The following is a 23,190-nucleotide window of genomic DNA, read 5'->3' on the forward strand; positions in this document are numbered from 1 at the left end:
CTTCATGGCAGGCAGGTTTCCTCAACATAGGGTAAACAGAAAGGTGACTCAACGGCTTCTCCCAGACTTCGATCCAATGTGTAAAGAGAATGTTACATTTTCTTCCTCATGCTGCTGTAGAGAACACCCCCTGTGTACAATCAAGGTAACAAGGTACTTTCTAATAAGGGCAATCCTAATCTTCCTGTGATGTACAGGTCTGGCAAATCAAGTGGTTTGGAGGGCGGTGATCCTTGCATGATCACCTCAAGCCTGTGTCCTAGCTCTTCTGCCAATCCTAGGTTGAGGCTAGCTATGTTGAAATGATTGCAGACGCGTAAGAGATGCAGATTTCAAAAAAGGAAAGGGGCAGGCAGGTTTGACTATGGCATGGAAACTGTAGCTACATCACAGAAAATCTGATGTACCAAGCCGCTTACTTTCCACCTACCATGACCCGCCTGACACCCTGTGGACAACTGTTTTTTTGGAAACTGGAAGGGGGAGGAGTCAGGAGATGTGAACACACAGAACACAAGTGGAGAGACATGGCCTTAACCATTCTCTAAACCAAGCACATGTGAAAGGACACCCCCAGATTGAACCCTCCCAGACATCCAGAAAATAAAAGGTCCCGGTTATGGAAAACTGCATCTACTATACATGGAGGTAGCTAGTGTGCTATTCCTCTGTAGTTGTATGGGTAAATAGGTGTACAGGGAAAAAAAGACCTGTCTGCCCACTACTGCCACAACTATCAGCCTCTCAGTCTGGGATGAGGGGGTACTAGCCACTTTCACAAAGAGGGCACTTTGATCGACCCTTGGATATCTGAGCCCGGTTCTGATGCCTCACAAAAGCAAAGTAGAAGCACCTTAAGTGAACTTGTATGATTGCTGAATCACTGGGGAAATAAATACAAAAGGCTTTCCAGAGCAGGTGCCACAGCTTTAGAAAAAGTATGCAGTGGACGTATGGCCCATCAAAGAGCTACAATAATTAATCTGAGACATAGGATAACGACACCACCTCTGCACGAGTCAGGGACAAATGTTTCCAACAAGGAAGGAAGAATTCCGACTTTAATCTTCTTGCAAACACATTAGATACAGGACTAAAGTAGACTGATTGTGGATACTGTACATTGTATTTAGATTTTGATGGCAATGCAAGTTGGAAATAACATTACTGCCTTCATTTGACTCTCCAATTAAGAGCACTGAACCCATGTCACTAGCATGTATGGCCAGCCTGAGGCAGGTGCATAAATGAATAATCGGAGTGCTTCCAGCTATGCCTATTGTACATGGCGAAGCTAGGGAGTTCAGTATTGCTGTACCAGGGTGCTAACACTTTACACATTGCCCTAGAGATCTAGTGCCTGTAACATGATAAGAACCTCTCAGCTAGAAAAAGCAATAAGAACCACAGAATAGAGCCAATTGATGCTTTGTGAATCATGAGCAACAAATCCTGCCAAAAAACGTCCATTAGCATCATCATCATCATCATCATTCCCCCACACCACTGTGGTCAGACATCACCTTATAAGCCTCCATTAATGTCTAGATATACAAAGATCAATGAGACTAACATTTTATAACCAAGTTAACGAATAGTTTACCTGTCGGTGTAGTTTTGCAGCTTGAAGACCTTTCTGGATTCACTATGCTGTGCATATTCCGGTGGTTGGGTCCGGAATCGTAGTTTTTTTTGTAGCCCAGGTGGGAGTCGACGTCCCACCATTTGGTGTACCTTCGGTGACGTCGGCATGCTTCCGGCGGAAGCTACCACCCTTGGGCGCCATCTTCGGATTCTTTTTTCTGTCTTTTTCCTTTTCTGTATTTGTAGTGAATCCATAGCTATGTTTGTTAATCCTTTTTTCATTGTAATTCTTTTCACGTATCTTGTAAGCTTCAACTTTTTCTTTTTCTATGCGTTTCCACCTTCTTTTCCAGCCTCGTCTTTCTGGCGGAGGCGGGTGGGTTCGCTAGTGAATCCAGAAAGATCTTCAAGCTGCAAAACTACACCGACAGGTAAGAAACTATTCGTTTTGCAGCGTGAATCTTTCTGGATTCACTATGCTGTGCATAGATTTTGTAGCGGTTTTTGTTACTTTTGTGGCGGTTGGGTGGAAGATTATCGTTGGGTGTTTAATATATGTTGAAGCTCTTTTTGTCCTACTTGTGCTTCTTTGTTCATTTGTACATCCACCCAATAGTGCTTAGTGAACGTGTGCACTGAAGCCCATGTTGCCACCAGGCATATGTCCTGAATTGGTGTGTTGGCCAGAAAAGCCATTGTTGCTCATTTCTTCCTGGTCGAGTGGGCTTGTGCCTCTCCTGTTAGCTCCTGTCCCGCTTGCTTGTGGCAGAATTGTATTGTCTGTGCGATCCATCGAGCTATGGTGTTTTTAGTCACTGGTTTACCCATGTAGCGGTTTGCGAAGGATACGAAAAACTGTTTAGTCTTCCTGTGTCCCTTCGTCCTTTCAATGTAGTGCATCACTGCCCTTCTTGCGTCTAGAGTGTGGAGTGCCCTCTCAGCGCTTGTAGTGGGGTTTTGGAAGAAGCTAGGGATCTGAATACTCCGATTCATGTAGAACCTTGACACCACCTTCGGCATGAAGTGCGGGTCTGTTTTCATCATGACCCTGTCACTGTGTATCTGGATGTAGGGTTCCTGCAGTGTTAGAGCCTGCAGTTCGCTCACCCTCCGTAGCGAGGTGATTGCTACCAGAAAGGCCGTTTTCAGTCAGCATTTGCAGTGATGCTTTGTGGATGGGTTCGAAAGGTGCTTACATGAGCTCTGTCAGTACCACATTCAGGTTCCAAGCCGGTGGCGGCATTCTTTTTGGTGGCGCTATTCTTTTTCCAGGAATCTTTTTACGACTTGAGATGTGAAGAAGCTTCTCCCTGTTTCTCCTCTTGTGTATGCCACAATCGCTGCCAGGTGTACCCTTCGCGAGGTTGAGCTTAGCTTAGCCTTTATTAGGTGAGTGAGGTACCTTAGCACCGTAGATTCCCATGTCAGTTTTCTATGTAGTTTTTTCTTGCCACACCATTGAGTGAATCTTTTCCATTTTTCCCCATAGCACTTGCGTGTGCTGGGCCTTCTTGCCTCTCGCAGCACCCGCAGGGTGCTCTCTGGTAGTTTTAGATGTGCGAACTCAAAGTCCTCAGGAGCCAAGCTGAGAGGTTGAGGCTCTCCGGCTCTGGGTGTAGAACTTCTCAGTTTTCCATGGAGAGTAGGTCTCTTCTTTCCGGGAACTTGTGGGGGAGAGGGGGGGGGGGGGGGGGGCTGCGCCATCTCCATTATCTGAGAGTACCAGGTCTACCAGGTCTACCTGGCCCATTGTGGTGCCACCAGGATGAGCGTCATGTTGATCATGCATTTGCTGAGAACCCTGGGGATCAGTGGGATGCTGAAGTCTGCCTGCTGAGCCAATCCGCTTCTACATTGTCCTTCCCTGGCAGGTGAATGGCTAGCAGGTCTATCTTGAATGGTATTGCCCATCTCCAGATTTCCTGTGCCAAGCTTGATAGAGGGAATGATAGAGTTCCCCCCTGTTTGTTAATATAAAACATGTTTGTGGTGTTGTCTGTTTGTATCAGCACCTTCTGGCTGTACAGGTGTTTCTGGAAGGCCTTGAGGGCTAGCAACACTGTTTTCAGCTCCAGGAAATTGATGTGTCTGACCGCATCTGTAGGGCTCCACAGACCCCTCACTCTGCTTGTTCATGTGTGCGCCCCATCCCTTCTGGGATGCGTCTGTGGTGATGGTCACTGTTGGGTCCGGTGGTGTTAGAGGTTTCCCTACTGTCATCCTTTCTTTGGTCCACCACTTTATTTCTTCCTGCACCCTGTGCGTTACAACCACTAGATCCTCCCAACTTCCTGTAGCTTGTGACCATTGTTGTTGTAGCCACTCCTGGAATGGTCTCATCTGTAGGCGTACATTGGGGACCAGGTGTGTGCATGCCGCCATCATTCCCAAGATTTTGCTCACTGTTCTCACTGTCAGAGCTCGCCCCTTCTGGTAGTGACGTTTCTGCCTCAGTAGGCTGATTGTTCTCTTTTCGCTGGGTAACACCCTGCATTGGACGGTGTCGATTTGAGCACCCAGGAAGATCTTCACCTGCTCCAGTTCCATTGAGCATTTTCCCCAGTCTATGGAGAATCCCAAGCCTGTTAGCGTTCTTGTGACCTGCTCTGCGTGATCTTTGCATGTCCTGTAAGAGCTTCCCTTTATGAGCCAGTCGTCTAGGTAGGGGTACACATGTATCCCCTCCCATCGCAGATGTGCGGCCACTGCCGCGAGGCATTTGGTGAACACCCTTGGTGCGGACTTTAGACTGAAAGCCAGGGTTGTGAATTGGTAGTGATCCTTGTTCACTGTGAATCTTAGCATGAGCTTGTGCTGCCTGTTCATGGGGATGTGCAGGTACGCATCTTTGAGGTCTATGGTGGACAAGAAGTCCCCGGCCTTTATCTGTGGGATGACCTCTTGTAGGGACGTCATCTTGAATTTTTGGGTCTTTGCATATTTGTTTAGGAACCGTAGGTCCAGGATGGGTCTTAGGCTTTCGTCCACTTTTGGCACCAGGAAGTAGTTTGAGTACACTCCCTGTTCCGTTCTTTGAATGGGACCGTTTCAATGGTCTCTTAGAGGAGGAGTTCTTGCGCTTCCTTTTGGAGCAATTGCAGCTCTCTTCCTGAGTGCTCTCTTCTCTTTGGCTTCCTGTTTGGTGGATTCTTTACCAGCTCTTTGCAGTATCCGAACTGCATTATGTTCAGTATCCACTTGTCTGTGGTTATTTTTCTCCACTACTGGAGAAAAAATCTTACCCTGCCTCCTACTGGTGTTACATGTTCCTTTGTCTTGTCCGTGTAGCCCTCTCCTCTTTGTTTTCCGTGCTCCTCCCACGGAGGGTTGGAGTGGGTGAGCACCTTTTCCCGTGTGCAGTCACTTAGAGGGGGGTTGTTCACCACCTCTCCTTCTCTGGCCTCGTCAGTTTCCTCTTGATCGAAAGGACTGGCCCCTGTTCTGGTAGTTCGTTTTGCCTCTTCTGGCCTTGGTGACCTTGGTTGTCACTGTTGTTCCTGGTGAAATGCCTGGTGTGAATCTCCTCGCTGGTTTCCACCCCTGCCGTTCGGCCTCCGTGTAGGAGTGCCCCTTCTCATACCCCTGAATTGCAGGGTCCCCATGGAACTTGCAGTCTTGTTGTCCTTTTTCAGTTGTGTGAGCTTCTCATCAACTGGGGCTACGAACAGTGTTTCACCATTGAAGGGTGTGTTCAGGATGTTGTTCTGAACCTCAGCTTTGAAGCCTGAGATCCTGAGCCAGGCTTGCCTTCTCTCTGTGATGCCTATAGCCATCAGTCTGCTGGATGTTTCAGCCCCATCCAAGGCTGTCTTCACGCACGAGTTAGCAATGCTTTTCCCCTCTTCCACAAGGTGTGATGCCCTCTCACGGTATTGCTCCGGGAGGTGCTTGAGCAATTGGCCCATCTCATCCCAACGCTGGTATTGATGTCTGTTTAGGAGGGCGTTTGAGTTCGCCATCCGCCAGTGCGTTGCGGTGTTCCTCTCTATTTTCCTTGCTGTTAGGTCCATCTGCCTGCTTTCCTTGTCAGGTGGAGGCCCAGATGTTGTTGGGACGTTAGCCCTTCTTCTGGCAGTCGCGATTATCGAATCTGCTGTGACGGACCCCTTGATGTAAGCCGGGTCCTGGGAGGAGAATTTGTAATTCTTTTTCCGTCCTCGCCGTTACTGATCTGCATGTAGCCGGGTCCTTTAAGGCTTCCTTCCCCTGGTCTGTGATACTTTTCAGCATGGGCAGGAATTGGCTTCTGGTCTGCGTGGGGAGCAATGTTTCCAGCAGGAAATCTGCTTTTGGCTACTCCACCTCCAGCTTAACCCCATAAGCTGCCGCTGCCTTCCTGACGACCTCATTGTATGCCCCGATGTCATCCGGCGGCGAAGGCCTCGAGGGGTATGTCTCCACAGCCTCCTCCGGGTTTTCGGCCTCGAGGTCCTGCCAATCCTGGTCTTGGGCCGTCGAGGAACCTGAGCCATAGCTTGACTGCTGGTCCCTGTAATCACCTTCTGTGTAACAGAGGTCCTCTTCCTCTTCGTGCTCCGAGGGTTCCGGAGTTTTCGGCGGCTCTTTGACGTCGAACTCCTCGTGCTCCTGCACCTCAGCGACTGACGTTGCCGGCTTCGAGGGGATCTTGTAACTTCCCATCCTTTCATCGAAGTCTTTCTTTCTCTGAAGGATGTTCTCCATTTCGGCCTCGAGCCTTCTTCTTTCTCAGCATCTCTGCGACCTGCTCGTCGTCGAGCGTTTCGGCTGCTCTCTTCGGCGGCGAAGCTTTCTTCGGCTCCTTTTCCCTCGAAGTCGAAGACCCTTTTTCGGGGGCTTGCTTCGACGACCTTTGCTTTTCGCCGGTCTTCGACCTCCGGGTGTCCTTCTCAAAGGATCCGCTGGGCTCTTTTTCAGAGGATGCAGCTTCGGTCGTCGAACTTTTCGGCGCCGGTGCTCCTTTCGAGGCTCTGGACTCTAACTTTCGAGAGACTGCCTCTGGCTTTCGAGGCCCTGTGGGAGTTTTCAGGGTCGTAGACCCTCCTACCTTGTCAGGCGTTTTCTTATCAGTCTATGCGACCATGAAGTCATCTGGACCTTCGGCAATGGTTGTCCTAGTCGTCGGTGGAGAGGCCCAGTTCGTAAAGCGTCGGGGCCTGGCCGTTGCCCTGCATCATGTGGTGAGCTGTCCTCTATTTCTCTCGAACTCTGAGTGTCTTCGGCTTGAAGACGGAGCAGGCGTTGCAGTCTCTGCTCTCGTGGTTGATTGGCAGGCAGAGGTTGCAGACCGGGTGCTGGTCCTTCCGCGCGAACTTGTGGTGGCAGTTTTTTGCAGAATTTAAAGGCTGTCTTGTACATCCCTGCGCTCAGAGGGCCCCCTGTGTGCGCATTCCTCCAAGGACGTCGAAGATCTCAATGTTCTTCCCTTTCTTCATCGTCTCTTCTCTGATGGTCTTCTCCCAACCGTCTCCCAATCTTCTCAGGTCTTTCCCGTCGAAGAGTTGTTGTATTTCCTCCTTTTCTCCTCCAAAACTTCTGGAGCTTCACGCGACGATCCAGACCCAACGGCGGAAAAAAGAATCTGAAGATGGCACCCAAGGGTGGTAGCTTCCGCCCGGAGCATGCAGACGTCACCGAAGGTACACCAAATGGTGGGACGTAGACGCCCACCTGGGCTACAAAAAAAAAAAAAAAAAAAAGAGAAAAAAATTCCGGACCCAACCACCAGATTGCAGAATATACACAGCATAGTGAATCCAGAAAGATTCACGCTGCAAAATTACTCTATCCAGCTCACTAAACATTTTTTTAAATGGGCTCTGCCCTATCCAGCAGTCCAAATATTAGACTGACCACAGTCACAAGTCTGCATAGCAGACCATTTACAAGTAAATAATTAGTACTCATGCATTCCATTCACCTGCTTTAGGTGCAAGGTTGTTTGAAGATCAGATTGCAAATGAATCGAGGGAGGTGCAACAAGGAGAAAAAGTCCTAACTCATGCATGGTCTACAAAGTCATCCTGAAGTTCATAAATCAAATTATCCCTTAACTTTTTTTCATGAACGTCTGTTCTTCATCTAGCACCTCCTAGAGAAAACAAGTGCTCTTCCCAGAGTCCCTAAAAATATGGACCCCACTTAGTATCAGAAGCTCGATAACAGGGTACAGAGTAAGGGTCCTACTCACCATCAAGCAGCTCATATATCAGCACAAAGTTGTTCTTTATGTTCTCTTCACTGATCTTGCCAAAGTAGGCGGTCATGACATCACACATCTTGTAAAGGAACTCAAATACCATGGCAGCGTTGACATTCTGCTTGGTGACGGCTGCCAGCCAAATGTTGGAGCGCTTGACATGGAAGAAGCTTGTGCGGGCGATGTTGGTAACAGGGGAGCGTACCTGCTGCCGGGCATGAATGACATTAACACGAAAGGCATCCACTGCGTTCCGTCTGCAGGAATTCCACACACAAGAAGACAAAGGAGTACATTAGATCAGACCGTAATCTATTTCTGAAGAAATGTCCACCTAAAATCTATTCATAGCCATTCTGGGTGTCACATAACCCTATAATCACATTAGGGATCTGCTCAGATGTGTGGGTTGGAATACAGGTGAGCAGTATGTTCAAACAGAACTACAAAATCAGTCAATCCCCATAGCAATATTAATACGTGAAGCATCAAAGAAACGGTCAGGACTGTTTGACAAGCTTTCCGTTTAAGGAAGCTGAGTATAAAAAAATCTTGTTTAAGTGTAATATCAAAACATGTAAGATAAAATGTTGCACATGGATGCCTTGTGCTAAAGTAAATTATTCATAACAGTACATTTTGAGTAATGAGCCATGGAGATGAAAACAGTAAATACACAGACCCCTATGATGTTAGCACATTCAGCATTTGAGATCAGACAGGTACCAATTACTAACAAGACCCTACTGAACCTTTCAAAGTACAAAATGCCTATAAATGAGAAGTTAATCAAGTCATGGTGTTTCTAGTACGTTTAGACCCTGACAGAATGATCTTTAACTCCTGACATAGAATGAATTGAGATCTTAAGACGATTCTAAATAAACTCAAATGGTAGTTTGATTTTAGTTTCACAGAGCAATTGTTTCATACCTGAAATCCTAGTTCTCCTTCAGAGGAATCTACACCGAAATCATAATCATAAACAGTCTGTGCAATGTGCAATGATCTCAGAAAACGTTTTTCTAAGTCCCATTTTGTGTAACATCTTCACCTCACTTTGGCAAGGTGAGGAAATACATCGTCAGATGTTAAAGTAGGGAAAAATGCATAACACCTTGTAAAGTCACTTATAAGGAGGAAAAGTGACATTTAAAAAGCATTAACAAACCATTTGTTTTTCATTTATATCAAATGAAAAGCAAAACCCAATAACATAGCTCAGTAGGCTGCAGCGAAGTTAAATGACAATGGACACTGTACCTTTAAAAGGCACTTAGACCATGGTCGAGTGTCCCATTATGCCTTGTAAACAGTTCTTTTCAACGCTACAAGTAAAAATGTAAGCTTAGACTGAATCTTTTCCATCGGAGAGAAAGGAGGGTTGCTTATGATTTCACTGGAAATTCCCGTGAAGGTGAAATAGAATTGCAGCTCAAAAACAATTCCTTCTCCTTCAGGCGATCTCCATTGACACTCATTAGCACTAAATAGAACGGCTAGCTCATCCCATAAGCTGCAGAGAAGGAGATAAAAGGAATAGACCTAAACAAAGATTTCTTAAACAGGCTTGCCCAATCTGGGCATCTGCGCTAGAATATGAATCAATACAATAGTTTCTTGTAAAGGTGTGAGCAGGTCTCCAGGTTCTTCTAAATCTCAGAAATTGTAATATTGCTCAGTAATTCTGATAACCAACTTTACCTGTGGTTGAATGGGTTTTTGATCTAGTGGGTAAAGCTTTGTTAGCTTTTCGATAGCCCAGAAGTAGGCAAGAGACAATCCATCTACATAGATTTTGATGGACCATAGTTGACAACTGTCTGAACTAAAGTATTTTGTCTGGTCTAGATAAAACAAACACTTTTCAAGTCAGTAATGGAGAGACCTTTCTGCCAGAGACGAGGGATTCTGAATACATTTGTAAAGTAATAAATTGATTAACATGAAAATGTGAGAAGCTACGGGAGGAATTTGGGGGCGAGTGCTCATTACTTCCCAATTACTATAAAAAACACCTGTGCAAGTATATAGCCTCCAAACGTGTGCAAAAGGTACAGTCTGTACAGAAGCCTCCTGTGTGTTCTGATGTGGAGAAGATCTTTGAATCACCATTTACTGCACAACCCCAGAGCAATAAGTATCATTCTGACCTTCGAATAGGTCAGTTGGATAATTACTGCTGGCAACAAGGGAATTGAGAGGGGGCATAGAAAAAAAATTGCCGGGCCAGTTGATTCATTGGGAATTACCCTACCTGCCTTGATGATAAACTTAGTGACTAGGTTTGGGCATTTATTTTCATTTGTTTGCAAAGAGGTCATTTGAAGGAAACCCCAATGGCAAAAGATGCCTTGCAAATCTGCATTGTTCTATTTAACTGTTCTATTCAGAGAGTCCACTTGAACATTCTGGATGCCTGGCTGATTAACACCTGTACTCCTGAGATTAATGAATATTAGGTGTTTCCAGATTATTGGGGCCTCTACAGACAAGGTTTTGAAACTCATCCACCCTGCTTGTACAGATAATGCATGGTTAGTTGCACTGTGGGTCTGGTCAAGGAATGGATGAAAAGCCTTCAGTGCTAGGTGCACCTCTGAACTCTAGGAGGTTGATATGCTACACTTGTTTCCTTCAGAGACAAAGTGCCATGAAGATGATCCACATGTGCACCCCAACTAGATAGGGAGGCATCCGTTACTATCGTCCGTGTTAGGACGTCTGCATGAAAACTCATTCCCTTGAGCAGATTTTGCTGAAGACACCAACTGAATGATTGCTCTGTGTGTTACTGGTTTTCCCATTTGCCCGAGGACTGTTTCAATTGATCCTCCAGATATTATTGCAAACGTCTGTCATTAAACCTAGAAGTGAAGATAAATGGCTCATTTCTTGGATAGGATGTTAACCCAGATTTGGCAATTCAAAGATAAATAATGGTCTCTCTTCTGAAGGGAACACTTGTGATTACTGTATTCAAAACTGCTCCCAGGTAAAAAAGGAACTGCAGTGGGATGGAAACAAACAACCATCAATGCAATTTGCAAAGAAGATGGCTAAAATAAAAGTGTCCCACACTGAAAATAAGTCAGCTTAGAACTTGTAAAGACAAGTGTATGGGTATCTTGCAAGGTATGGGAGACTGCATGCATTTTTGCTGGTTGCAGGCAATGTCTGTTTTAATATAATAGAAATAAACAGTAAAGACACAACCACCATACCATAAAATGGGCCCACAAACCTCCCAAAAAAAACGCACTGATCTATCAGACCAGCCCCTCTGGCACTGCCAGATTGACCGATAGGCCTGTAAGACCATGTTCTGAATTAATTCTTTGGCCCTTAGAAAAATAAATTCCCCCACCTGTATGAGAAGAAGTGACATTCTGCACAGCCTGTTCTCGTGAGAGAACGGAACATTCTTGCTAAAGTCTTTCAGAATTCCTGGTAGACGATATTTAAACCTAAGATAGTATCTATTTCACCCAATATTCAGAACAGATTTGTTGCTAGTCATGGATTTCCACTGTTTCGTGTAAGTTACTAAACTTTCCTCTACCAAAGCGGTCAACAGAAGAGAGGAAGTGAGAACGTTTTGCTTGTCACAAGCGGTAGATTTAGCAACAGAGGAAGATTGCCGATAACCTCCTAGGACTCTGGATTGCCTTCTCTGCTGATTCCGCCTCCGGAGGCGTTGGGTTTACCTCGAGGCTCCTGAGTGGTTTAAACCCTTTGGAAGGTAATATCGACTGTTGTAAGGTTTGGACAAATATTTCCTATATAACTGTCTCAAAACAAACTGACGGCAGACCGGCCAATTCAGTTTTCTTTCAAGATATCATATCATTGGCATGTGACACAAATTATGTGTCCCCCCCGCCCCCCCCCCCCCCAAAAAATGAGGTTCAAACTCCTGCATTGTGCTTCAGGTTTGAGAGCTGTGAGTCTTAGCAAGGAAAACTATGTAAAGCCAGACCATCCCAGCATCCTTGGGCTGTGAGAAGAGATGTGCCTGATGCAGCACTGATGACTTGATTGGATACCATCAAGCTTTCATTTAAGATTTGTCTCAAGTCTTTACATCAGTATCTTTAAAGGTTTTTCATGGACTATTGGAGTAAGTCCCAGAATGACCTATCTTACCAACCTAGAAGGGCACCCCCCGATAGTGGTGACAGCTGTGCCATATATCTTCCCTCCTACCAAATCCAGCTATTTGTTCATTATAAGGAGGTAAAGTAGATAAAGGAGTAGTGGTGTTAAATTTACAGGTAACTGATACAATGATGGAATGAGAGCGAGGATCCATGCAGGGGAAAGATGGATCCTTGACTGGTGACAAACTTCTTTTGTTAACTAGAAGGAACTGCCTTACCAGAGGTTGGAGTCAAAAACAGTTTCATGGAAGGCTCATATCGATCCAGACCAAATTGTAATAAAGGCCTTGAGATTGAAGTTTGGTGCAAGGAAAAAAACTTTGTTGGAAAGGGGATATTTCGTTTTATTACCCCTCTTATAACTTCGTCCTTATGAGTACTAATGTCGTCTATACATAAGATAGTGTAGGAGAGAGTCTTACTGCAGATGTGGAGTGGTAAGCCCTTGACTATCCTGATGTGGAATCAGGTCTATGTCGCGACTGGGAAGGTGTGAGGAATTACAGGCGACGATGTGTGCTGGACTTTTATCTAGACCTGTGACAAGGTCTGGAATGTGATGACAGCTACCTGGAAGGTCGTCTCAGGGGTCCCTGTAAAGGAAGTGTAGGCGGAGAAGTCATCATAGGTGCTGGTGTAGGAGGCAGCATTGCTGGCAGAGAAGGCAAGGCTGATATGAGGACTGGAGAAACGGGCATAGAAACCCTGGAATACACAAGAGTCTGACTAGGGGGTAGTTTTCGTGGATTCATACGAGAGTCACTCCGCCATCTTCTCTACTACAGCCCAAGAATGCTTTGAAGTTTAATATCTCAACATCAATGGTCTCCTCCTAGCCCCTGCATGGGTCAGTCGACATTGAGCTTGTAGATGCTGTACCTTTCCGCAACGTTAATCGGGGACATTGTATCTCCCCTTGACTTCTCCTACTGGTCCTACCCCACGAGAGTCCTCAAAGAGTGAGATAGGAGTACTGTTAGAGCGAGCAGCCTCTCCAGACTCCAGATTATTCAGCAGAAAGGCATTACTGTTTTTTTCACTTTTCTCGGCCATGCTGGCAAATCTTCTCCCATTCTCTCAATGTGAGCGTGAAGAGGGAGCTGCAGTGATGATTATGAGACTCTGAAGGCATATGATGCACATATTTAGCCTATCTGTGTTAGCCATTTTTCTGCCAGATTCTGTGCATGTCGCAAAAAAAAAAGACAATTTTTATGAAAACATCTTTTTTTCTTGTAGACTTACGGGGGTATGGCGGGGGGGGGGGGGCAGGGGCTTAAAATACACAATGTGAACCATTAACAAAAAGGTTCTGAAAATAGTTGTGGTGTAAAAAGCCAAAGTTCAGTACTCAAAGATCCAGTCCGCAACAGCCGGACAACAGAAAAGCCTTCAAGACCTCCCTTTTCACCGGCAAATAAACTCTCTAAATAAGTGGCTCAGTAGAGGCTGTGATCAGGTGGCTCCTCTCAGACGAGTTTCTGCCAGGCGCAATTATGCCGCAAGGTTCTTCTTTGTCCCAGTTATTGTTTAATTTGTACATCTGCCCTCTTATTTTTGCACTTCAGCAGATGGACGTCACCATTTACAATTATGCTGACCATGTCCAACTGGTTTTTAATGTATCCCCCTCGCCTGAGTCCATTCACAATTTTCACTCTATTATGTTGTTTATCAGGGACTGGATGAGCTTTAATCATCTGAAGTTTAACCCCGACAAAACCGAGTTGGTACTAACGGGAGGCTCCTCCAGTCCCTGGTCCTCTCTCTTTTGGCCTTCCTCCCTGGGTCCCCCTCCCACCCCTTCTTTTTCGGTCAAAACCCTAGGGATTAAACTCAACGCGCACCTCTCACTACACTCTCAGATCAGTTCAGTTGTTTCTTCGTGCTTTCTCACTCTTCGCACGATCCGTAAGGTGTCCCGTTTATTTTTCTTTCTGTACCCTCAAACTCATTCTGTCTGCAATGGTGACCTCCCGCCTGGACTATGGCAACGCCTTGTATAACGGAGTCCCCGCTTACCATCTTCGGAGACTCCAACTAGTGCAGAATCAGGCAGCCTGACTCGTTTACAACTTGTCCAAGTCTTGTCATGTTACCCCGCTGCTTAAAGCTCTGCACTGGTTGCCTATCCGGGAGCGTGCCTGGTTTAAGATGGGTTGTATCACCTTCCAGGCAAGGGCAGGGACAGCCCCTCACTTTATCTCCTCTGAAATCAAGGCATACTGTCCCAGCAGAGAACTGCGTTCCTCTTCACAATTCCTTCTGGTTGTCCCTCGTTTTAAGAAGAGGTCAGGTGGCGCAAAATTTTCTACGCTTGCGCCTACCTTCTGGAATGTCCTTCCTTCCTCCCTTAGACTTTCCACCCATTATTCAGAATTACGCAAATCCCTAAAAACATTTTTGTTCACTCAAGCTTTCTCATGTTCGTTGGATGTTTTCTCGCTCCCTCTTGGTTTTATGTTCCAGCGCCAAGAAACCGCGTGGTGTATGTGCGCTCTATAAATATTTTAATTTCAATTTCAGAAACTAGTTACCCTACACTTGTAGGGCATGATGTGACACTGGAGGTCTAGGTAACCTTAAAGGTGCAATGTCCACTCTTCTAACATAGCTGCAGCCTATTAAGCCACACTGGCCTGTCCTTACCTTTCATTTACTTTAAAAGAAAATCAAAAGGGTTTTTGTTGGACATTTTTAAAAAGTCACTTTTCTCCCCAAGGCTTTATGTATTTTCCCTGCTGTAAAGCAAATGAATGGAAAAGGAATCTAGCCTTTCCTGGTTGTTAAATTATACCTGCCTCACATGTACTTCCTGGCCTTTCCAAAGTAAGGCTAAGACGTTACACACAATGTGAACTTGGAAACAGTGCTCTGGGGTTGCTGCACGTGGGAAGGACTATTCAGTGCTTATGTTTATCAATGGACATCCTGCTGAAGGAGAAAATGGCAATGGAAGAGAAGCATACTGTACATGATCAAAGGAAAAGAGCAAACAGCAACATATTAAAATATCAAGTCTCCGGTAGTCCACCATTTGGTGAACTCCTCTACTACGGCTCCCCTTACCTGCCCCAAAAAGGCAGCTACACATGCGGTTTATGGTAATCATATTTAGCATATGCTCATGAAGCAGCTGTCTTATTGATCCGGCCTATACAATTTCACAATACAATATTATCCATTAATGCATTTCAAGTTAATAGTCCCATATTGAAGTCAAGAATTCCTAGTAGTCCATGCAAAAGCAGCATTCTATATGGTTAACCAGCACTACACTTCAAACTCATGAATTTAAAAATGTACCCATGTATTCTATTCTTGGGTTTTGACCAGTCAAACTGAAAAACAGTGAGGCTGACCAGAGTCCAGATGTGGCATGCAGTTTTGGGTAAGTGCGAAATTTGGTCTCATGGTTTTAGTAGTGGGTTTAAAGTCAGTTTATTGTGTTCTTTTCACAGATACCTACTGACATGCTCTGTGGTTATTTATTAAGAACTGATGCTCGTATAAAAACCTTCAAAAACACATACTCAGTAAAAGCAAAGAAACAGATCAGCTTTCAATGTAGCTGGATACAGTGGAACTAAAGGAGAATTGCAACAGCTGAAAGTAGCTGATCTTTTGTCAGATTCTCGAAATTTGAAATTTTAGCATACAGAAAGAAAAAACACAGCTTACCTAACAGATTTCTTTATAGGTTCATATTCTGTCTAGGGACAGTTACACTGAATCAGAATAAAGAATTAAAGAAAAGAAAAAAACTTAGCTGTGCTTGTGGAAGTAATTCTTGCTGTTGTCGTCAAATATGCAAGCAATGAAAAATTAATTTCTTTGATATCCTTCTGGAACGCTAACAAGTTTTGTAAGGGTGAAACCGGATTAAACCGTTCTCAAAAGATTTTAACAAAAAAGGGATATAAAATACAGTCTAGTCTTTTTGAGCTCTTGAACAAGCCTAAAAAAGTTAAACAAATTAGTGGTAGCATCAGGCACTGCCAAGAACTGCTAATATGTTAAGCTGGAAAAAAGGAAAACTGCTAGCCTTTAGTTATAAAAAAAAATCAGTCTAGAATGCAATTATAATTCCCAAGTAGGGGAAGAAAACAGCAGACACTCATTTGAAAATGATGGATTTAAGGGATAGGTTTTAAATGTTGATGGGAGGAGGTGTTGGGGGGGTTGAAGTGTCGCAAGGGAAAACAAGAGCATCTTAGATGTGCAGAAGGTTTAGCTGTGGGAAGAGCTTCTGATGACAGGGAATTGGTATAGATTGGAGTAATCTATGCAAGGTAGTATCTTTAGAGGCCAAGAGTAACATCTGTTATTTAATGGCTCTTAGAAACGGCAGAAGAGTGTAACGAACCACTACATGAAAACAAGCAGCGTGAGGGACAGCATTTGAAGGTTATGAGACAAGTATAAGGAACTATTCAGATTGATTTATAGCACACTACAAGCCAAACTGCTTGCTGCATGTAGGCAAATTTGAACAGGGTGGAAGTGGAAGAACGGAGATTGAGGGGTTTGAAATCACAAAGAAAGTCTAGATAAATATTGTAGAAGTAGTTCAGGTTGATTGAGGACCAATGGTTCAATCAGGGTATTGTCAGAGAGGAAGATGAGATAGGGAGATGTATTCTTCAGATAAGCAATATGCAATGTCAGTCCAAGGTTGAAAGTCACACGTAAAGAAAAAATGGATTAATGAAGACAAAATATTTGTGCGAAATAAACTTGAAGCAGATTAGCTTGAATATACCAAATGGGAGCATGAGGCAGTTTGTTTTAACTCCGTAGAGGATGAGTGTTTTTCTAAGAGACAATATTAGAACCCAAAAAGTTAAATTAAATAGGTCAGAATGATTGCGTGTAGGAAAAGAATATGTCCACAGTGCTTTAGAGGACATCCACTTGTAGAGGGGGGTGTGAAGCTGTAGAAACAGGAGGAAACAAATGGACTGGGTCAGGACCAGCATCCAAGGATCACACTACCAGCAACTTGCACAAAAAATTAGAACAAGTGTACCTTAAGTGAGAAATGACGGATTTACCCTGAAAGAGTACAGGCAGTTACTACACAAAGAAGGGGACAAACCTGGCAGACTCTTGGTGTGGCTTCTCCGGAGGGCGAGAGAGACCAACTTAATCATGTCCCTAGAGACAGCCTACGGTATGTCGGTCATGACACACCCCTCAATCAACAAGGAACTTCAAAGATATCTGGGGATGCTATACCAGCGACAAGGAGACTGTGATGCTTTTGAAGTAGATGAGCTCTTGGTGGCTCTACCGCTGCTAGAGACTTCACAAATGGGGGACTTAAGAGTTGACCCTCACTAAAGAGGAGATACTGGTCTTCATAAAAGACATGCCAAGATACAAAACGCCAGACATGGACAAGCTCCAGAGATTTACGTTACATATACAGAAGTGATCTCAGAGAAATTCCTCGAGGTCTTTCACGAAACAAGGTATGTGTGAATACTTCCACAAACTATGAGAGAGGCCCTTACAGCCATGCTCCCCAAACCAGATCAGGATCCAGAGAAGGACAGCTCCTCCTGCCAGCTTTGCATGATTAAATGTGGATGTGAAAATTCCTTCAAAAATCCTAGCTAATAGATTAGTGGGGGGTTATTGATAATTATGAAGATCAATGCAGATTTATCCCCGGTAGAGGTGCCCTCAAGAATATCCGGATGTTCACATGTCATACACTCTGTATGGTACTAACATAATGAGATGGCGGTTGACAGCCTAAATATCAAGAAAGCTTTTGATATAATAGGGTAAGATTTTAAGTGGGCAGTTTTAAAAAGCATGAGTTTTTGCACAAACTTGCTGAGATGTATATCTGTGTTGTACTCAGCACAGACAGCCAAGGTTCGGTCTGTGAGAACTCTTATGTTTGGGAAATACAAAGAGGAACAAGATTGGGATGTCCCTCGCCTCCCCTCTTATTTGCGCTTCTCATAGAGCCGCTGGCAGCCTACCTGCGGGCAGTAATACAGGGGTTGGGGATACGGGTGGGAGATACAGAACACACTTTGTCTCCACACAGACACCTTGGTGTACATAAGCCATCCAGAGCAAGCTGTGCCGATTTTCATATCTGCACTGCAGAAATTTCAAGATGAATGTTGCCAAATCCTTAATATATTCATCACAAGACTGGCCGTGGGTGGTAAAGACTCCCTCCCTGACCTAGGTTTATGGTGGGAACTGGAAAGCTTTCAATATCTAGGTATACTGGTGACGCATACAATGGAGAAACAGTACAAGTATAATATGGACAGAGTGGTGACTGGATTTACGGCCTCAGTGGTCTTTTGGAATAAACTATGGTTGTCGGTTGTCAGTTACAGGTAAGATTAAGGTAGCAAAGGTGGTGCTTCTGCCCAAATGCCCAATAGATCGATAAACGTTTAAAAGATTAGACAGCCTCTTAGATCCACTCATATGGGCCGGGAAGCGCAGCACAGTTGAGCTGAAAATGCTGAAACTAGAAGACATGGAAGGAGGAGGGCTTGGTTTACCGGACATGGAACTATACTATATAACAACACAACTCCAGCATGCTCCCAAGTGGTGCACAGATGGGCCAAACAGGTAAAAACTGTTGATGGCTAAAATGCAAGGTGCAGAAAATTTACCTCAAGGTCTCATGGAGGGTGCTCGCCCCTATGTAGTGTACACACCGCACAAACCTCAAGTCTCTAGAAACTTACCCAACATGGCAGTTACAACCCCTCGTGTACATTAATAAGGATAAGTCTGTCTCTGCCTGTAAAGACTGAGGCTGCGAAACATTACGGGACCTGCATCCAGGGGAGAAGTGCATTATTTTTACAGAGGCACAGTAGACATTTGGGAGTAGACAACGGACAGTTTGTGCAATTTACCATGTTATTTAAAACAGCTAGCGAAAAATGGATTGGCTTTCCACAAATGTCAGGCAAGTCGTGGACATTGCAGGTGTTGGTGGACATGGGTTCTCCTTGAACATTGACATCTCGGTTATATAGCGTACTCAAACCAGATAGGTCCAAAATCCCATTGATGGTGAGACCTCACAAACCCGCTGGGACAGAGACCTCACAAACCCCCCTGGGGATGGGGACTAAAGTAAAGCATGTGCACTTCTGATGGTCAAATCTTGTAATGTGCATTTTAAGCTGCCACATTTTTACGTTCTGCATCGTGCTTATTTGTCGCAGACAAGACTGCATTAAATCTGACTAGGTCAGAAATATACCCTTGGCGTGGCAAGGTGTTGGTACCCCTACTGGGATACGATCACACAATGACAACAGGTGGTGACTGAGATCCATATAGATAACACTGTCCGGCATGGTCTATTACACCTATTACCATGCCGTAGTGGGTGTAGGGTTCACTATAGATTCGCACTGCCAGGTTTAGTGTTAGCACGCAGACAGGTAGCTATTAGATGTCTCATCTACGGGCCCGACATATGCACAATGGAATGTTGACATTAGAGAATGGGTACTAGCTGAAGAATAGAGACAGCGAGAGGTTAAAACGGATGATAACATGGAAGAACTGTTTTGAATGGATGGGAAGGAATCCTGCTGGAACTTCTAGTCACATAGCCAGAAGGGAATCCGGGAATAGCCCAGCCGCACTTACACCTACATGAAATATTAAATAGAAGATGCATGAGAGAGTCATCATAGAGAAGGATAATGGGTGTTGGGAATTCAAGTGGGGAGGGGAGCAGCTGAAAGAGCAACTAGGCATATATACAAATATAAGGCATCTTCTGTGCTCGGTAAACGGACGCCATAAGTTATACTTTATACGGTTTCATGCGATCATTAAAAATAGAAAAAGAAAACTAGAACAAATAGGGTGTTTCTCTTGGAGAGACTGCTGGCAAATTTGGGCTAGAAAGTATTTTTTTTATTTAAACAAGTGCAGTACAGGATACCAATTATTGACAGCAATGCCTAATAGGCTCTGGTCGTTGCTGGTGGGGGCCACCAGTACTTATTTTTTGTGAACAGAACATATTTTCCCTTATATTTACCAAGTGCAAGACAGGGAAACATACACAGGTCTTAAAGGCGAAGGAAGAGAAAGCATGCAAAACCATCACGAAGAGAAAAGGCAGGAACCTGCAAGAGTGAGCTAAAGGGGCAGGGAGTGTCTGGTGGTGGATTTAAGAGGCATGCAGTAGATTTAAGACTACCCTCCTGGTATTAGGCGAAGTGACTTAATTGCACCGCCCGCGGGCTTCTGAGATGAGCATCAGGCACTGGCAGTTATTGTTTTACAAATTAAGCAATGGTTGAGGGAAGCCTCAATGACGCTTAGGTGTTGCTGCCCTTATGGATATTTTCCTAACCATTTTTTATTTTCAGGCGGGGCCTTCAGATGGCTTGACATTACAGACACAGGAGTAAAAGAATGGGGAGCACGACCTCTCAACCCATGGATTTAGAGCCCCGCGAGCGTGCAATCCTGGCAGGTATGTTAGGAAGCAGTTGCTATAAATACCACATACTTCAAGCCATCGATTCGCATTGAGGAGCTGAAGGGGAGCAGATCTACCAATTGGTGGAGGAACAATGAAGCACCGTTCTTTGCCTTCAACACTCAACAGCTAAGTGCATTCTTCTACCTAGTGTGAGAGGTAGAGTCAAAGCCAAGATCTTTATCTTTTGAATGTGTAGTGTGGCAAGTCGGAATACACAGACTTTAGTAAAAGTTCCGATATGAGTTGGTTATACTTGATGCAAAAGGTTACCTTGTTCCACATATAGAGCACTGTATATTAGTGCAGGATATCCAGCATTTATTGGGACATGTATTTTCTTGAATGCGGCTACATTGTACGATACATTTGTAGTGAAAGTGCAGCAAGCATTCCTCAAGAGCAAACCTTGTAGTACCGATCAGAAAACTAAAAATAATCACCAGAGACAACCTGATATAAAATACGGTGCAACTGTCTCTTTGGAAATAGCGAGATCCGAATCATTCATGTTTCCATAATCCTCCAGAGAAACAGTGATGTTTATGTTGCGCAATTGGATGTTTTAACTATTGTGTTCTTTATAGTTTGTGCACAAAGTCCTCTGGTCAATGTTTGCAACCAAGGAAAGGGTACTGAAAAGGCTGGCTGTATTTTAGTGACGGAGACAAAGATTAGCATAACTTGTCCTGTGGAAAGTAGCCAGTCATTAGAAGGATGGTCGGTAGGGAAGTGGAATGAAAAGGGGTTCAGAAAGTGGAGCAGCCGAAAGTGGAGCAGCCAAAAGAGGTGTCGCCTTTATTCCCACAAACAGGTGTCCAGACTCACTCAATATGAAGTATAGAGAGTTGTAACTCAGTGGAGGCTTTGTGACAGAACTTCCAAGTTGGAAAGACTTTGATCCCAATAAGGAGCAAGAGGGTTTTGGACAGATTACTAGTACATTAGAGATGCAAATCCTTCTCTTTCCACAGAGACATACAACTTGTTTTAATATAATTATTTTTTTAGAGTTATTAATTGGTCCTCACCAACATTCCCTTGAGTACAGCCAATCACCACAAACCTGACAACTTGTCAGCAAGAAGGAAGGCAAGGAAGGAGAATGCAGTGCTAGGGAGGGACACCGAATTTGACAGAACTGAAAAGACTAGACAAGCTCTAAGGGGCCAGGGAAGAGATTAGCAGAATGAAGACGAATGATAGTTAGCCATAGTAAGGAGAGATCATACGTTTTGGGTGCTGCTCGCCACGGTCTCAGTATGGTGCTTACAGTGGAACAAATGCGCTGCAAACTTTCAGGAAAACTGGCTCCCAAAGTACATCTTGAATTCAGGAAGGATAGTTTGTGCACAATAACTTCTGGAGTAACAATGATTCAATTAAATACGGAAAATGGAAGATGGAGACGTGGGTTCAGCATACAGTGACAGTTGAGAAGCCCTACTCTTGCCAACTACCACTAAACAGAAATAGGAGGCTCAGGCAAACAATTTTGTATATTACTCAAGATACTACAGTGTGCCAGTAGGGAGCTGTAAATATCCATGATCGACTAGTAACCCAGTGCACTAAACCAGGAGACCAACTATACAACTGCATGACTCCGCGTGATTACCATACCATTTGCGGAGGAATAGAAGTATCATCACAATTTTAACATTTATTATTGAATACAGATTTTATGGAAGAGTGTTCGCCACACAGTCTGCCATGCGCCTCTTACCTATTGCTATCGCAGCCAATGAGGAGATGAGATGGACAGAAATGGCACCAGCGAGGAAAGGAGATTGACAGCAACAAGAGAAAGGGTTAGAGAAAATAAAATAAAGTACACACACAAAAACAGAGAAAAGCACAATGAACCCAACAAAAAGAAGGAAAAGACCAACTGATGATTGGCGACACATCAAACCCTGTGCCAGAAATGGAGACAGAACTGGTGAAATAAAATGAACATGTCCGTCCTTCGCAAACCTACCTCTGCATTTTCATTAGCTTGTGCCAGCCACCAAATGATGCCAAAGACAGTGAGATTTCAGGCCTCTACTGCCTCCCTCCCATGCACCCTCTCTCTACCAGTCCCTCAGATTGTTGTAGACTAAGAATGATGCCACTGGAATCAAGCTACCCTGGCTGATGAAGGGGTAAAAGCCCGAAACCGGTCCTAGGATGCTTGTTTCCAGTCCAGACAGGATCTGTCTGGCAGTTCGGGCTGGACTGTTCCCATTGGGCGCAGGGTCAAGACTGATTTGCATATGGCTGGGTACAAACGAATGGCATGGGAAGCAAAAAACGATGGATTTAGGCTCAGATCTCTGTACTGGGATGAATGTATGACATTGTTGGGCATTCTGTTCATCAGTTATTTTTAGATCAGATCACCGCAGAAACTACCTGCTAACGCGCACATCGTCCTTCAGCCTTGAGTATTAACTGAGGGGTCACTGAGGAATTAGCGTTACTCTTACTGACCCTTTCATCCTATTTAGAGTTTGTAGAGCTTGCGCTGTACCCACAATCGTGGGCTGAGGAAATGGGGAGGAAAGTAGTAGAGTTTGGTAAATGTGTCATGCGCATCGATAGTCACTTGTAGGACTCCTTTTCCACTATTTTAATACCAATTTCTCTTTTGTAAAGACTTGTTTGCTGCAGGTTGTACTGTCATTGATTCATCCTCCCTTGAGCTGACAAAGTTTAAAAATAAATTTTTTCATCAGAAGGCTGTTTTTATGGTCCTGTACCAGCACGTATCATTCATTCTTTAA

General features: G+C 44.5%; 1 protein-coding gene across 1 annotated transcript in view; it reads right to left on the reverse strand.

The window, feature by feature from the left end:
* The window catches only part of AP2M1 (adaptor related protein complex 2 subunit mu 1), a 164,070-nt gene that overhangs the window by 96,272 nt on the left and 44,608 nt on the right, over positions 1-23,190 (reverse strand). Inside the window, exon 3 of the mRNA XM_086944460.1 lies at positions 7,754-8,019. Within this exon, the coding sequence (XP_086800586.1) occupies positions 7,754-8,019 (266 nt within the window). The remainder of the gene's footprint in view (positions 1-7,753; positions 8,020-23,190) is intronic.

This window comes from Lissotriton vulgaris, chromosome 11, assembly GCF_964263255.1.
Source record: "Lissotriton vulgaris chromosome 11, aLisVul1.2, whole genome shotgun sequence".
In the NCBI taxonomy this organism is placed as follows: Eukaryota; Metazoa; Chordata; class Amphibia; order Caudata; family Salamandridae; genus Lissotriton; species Lissotriton vulgaris.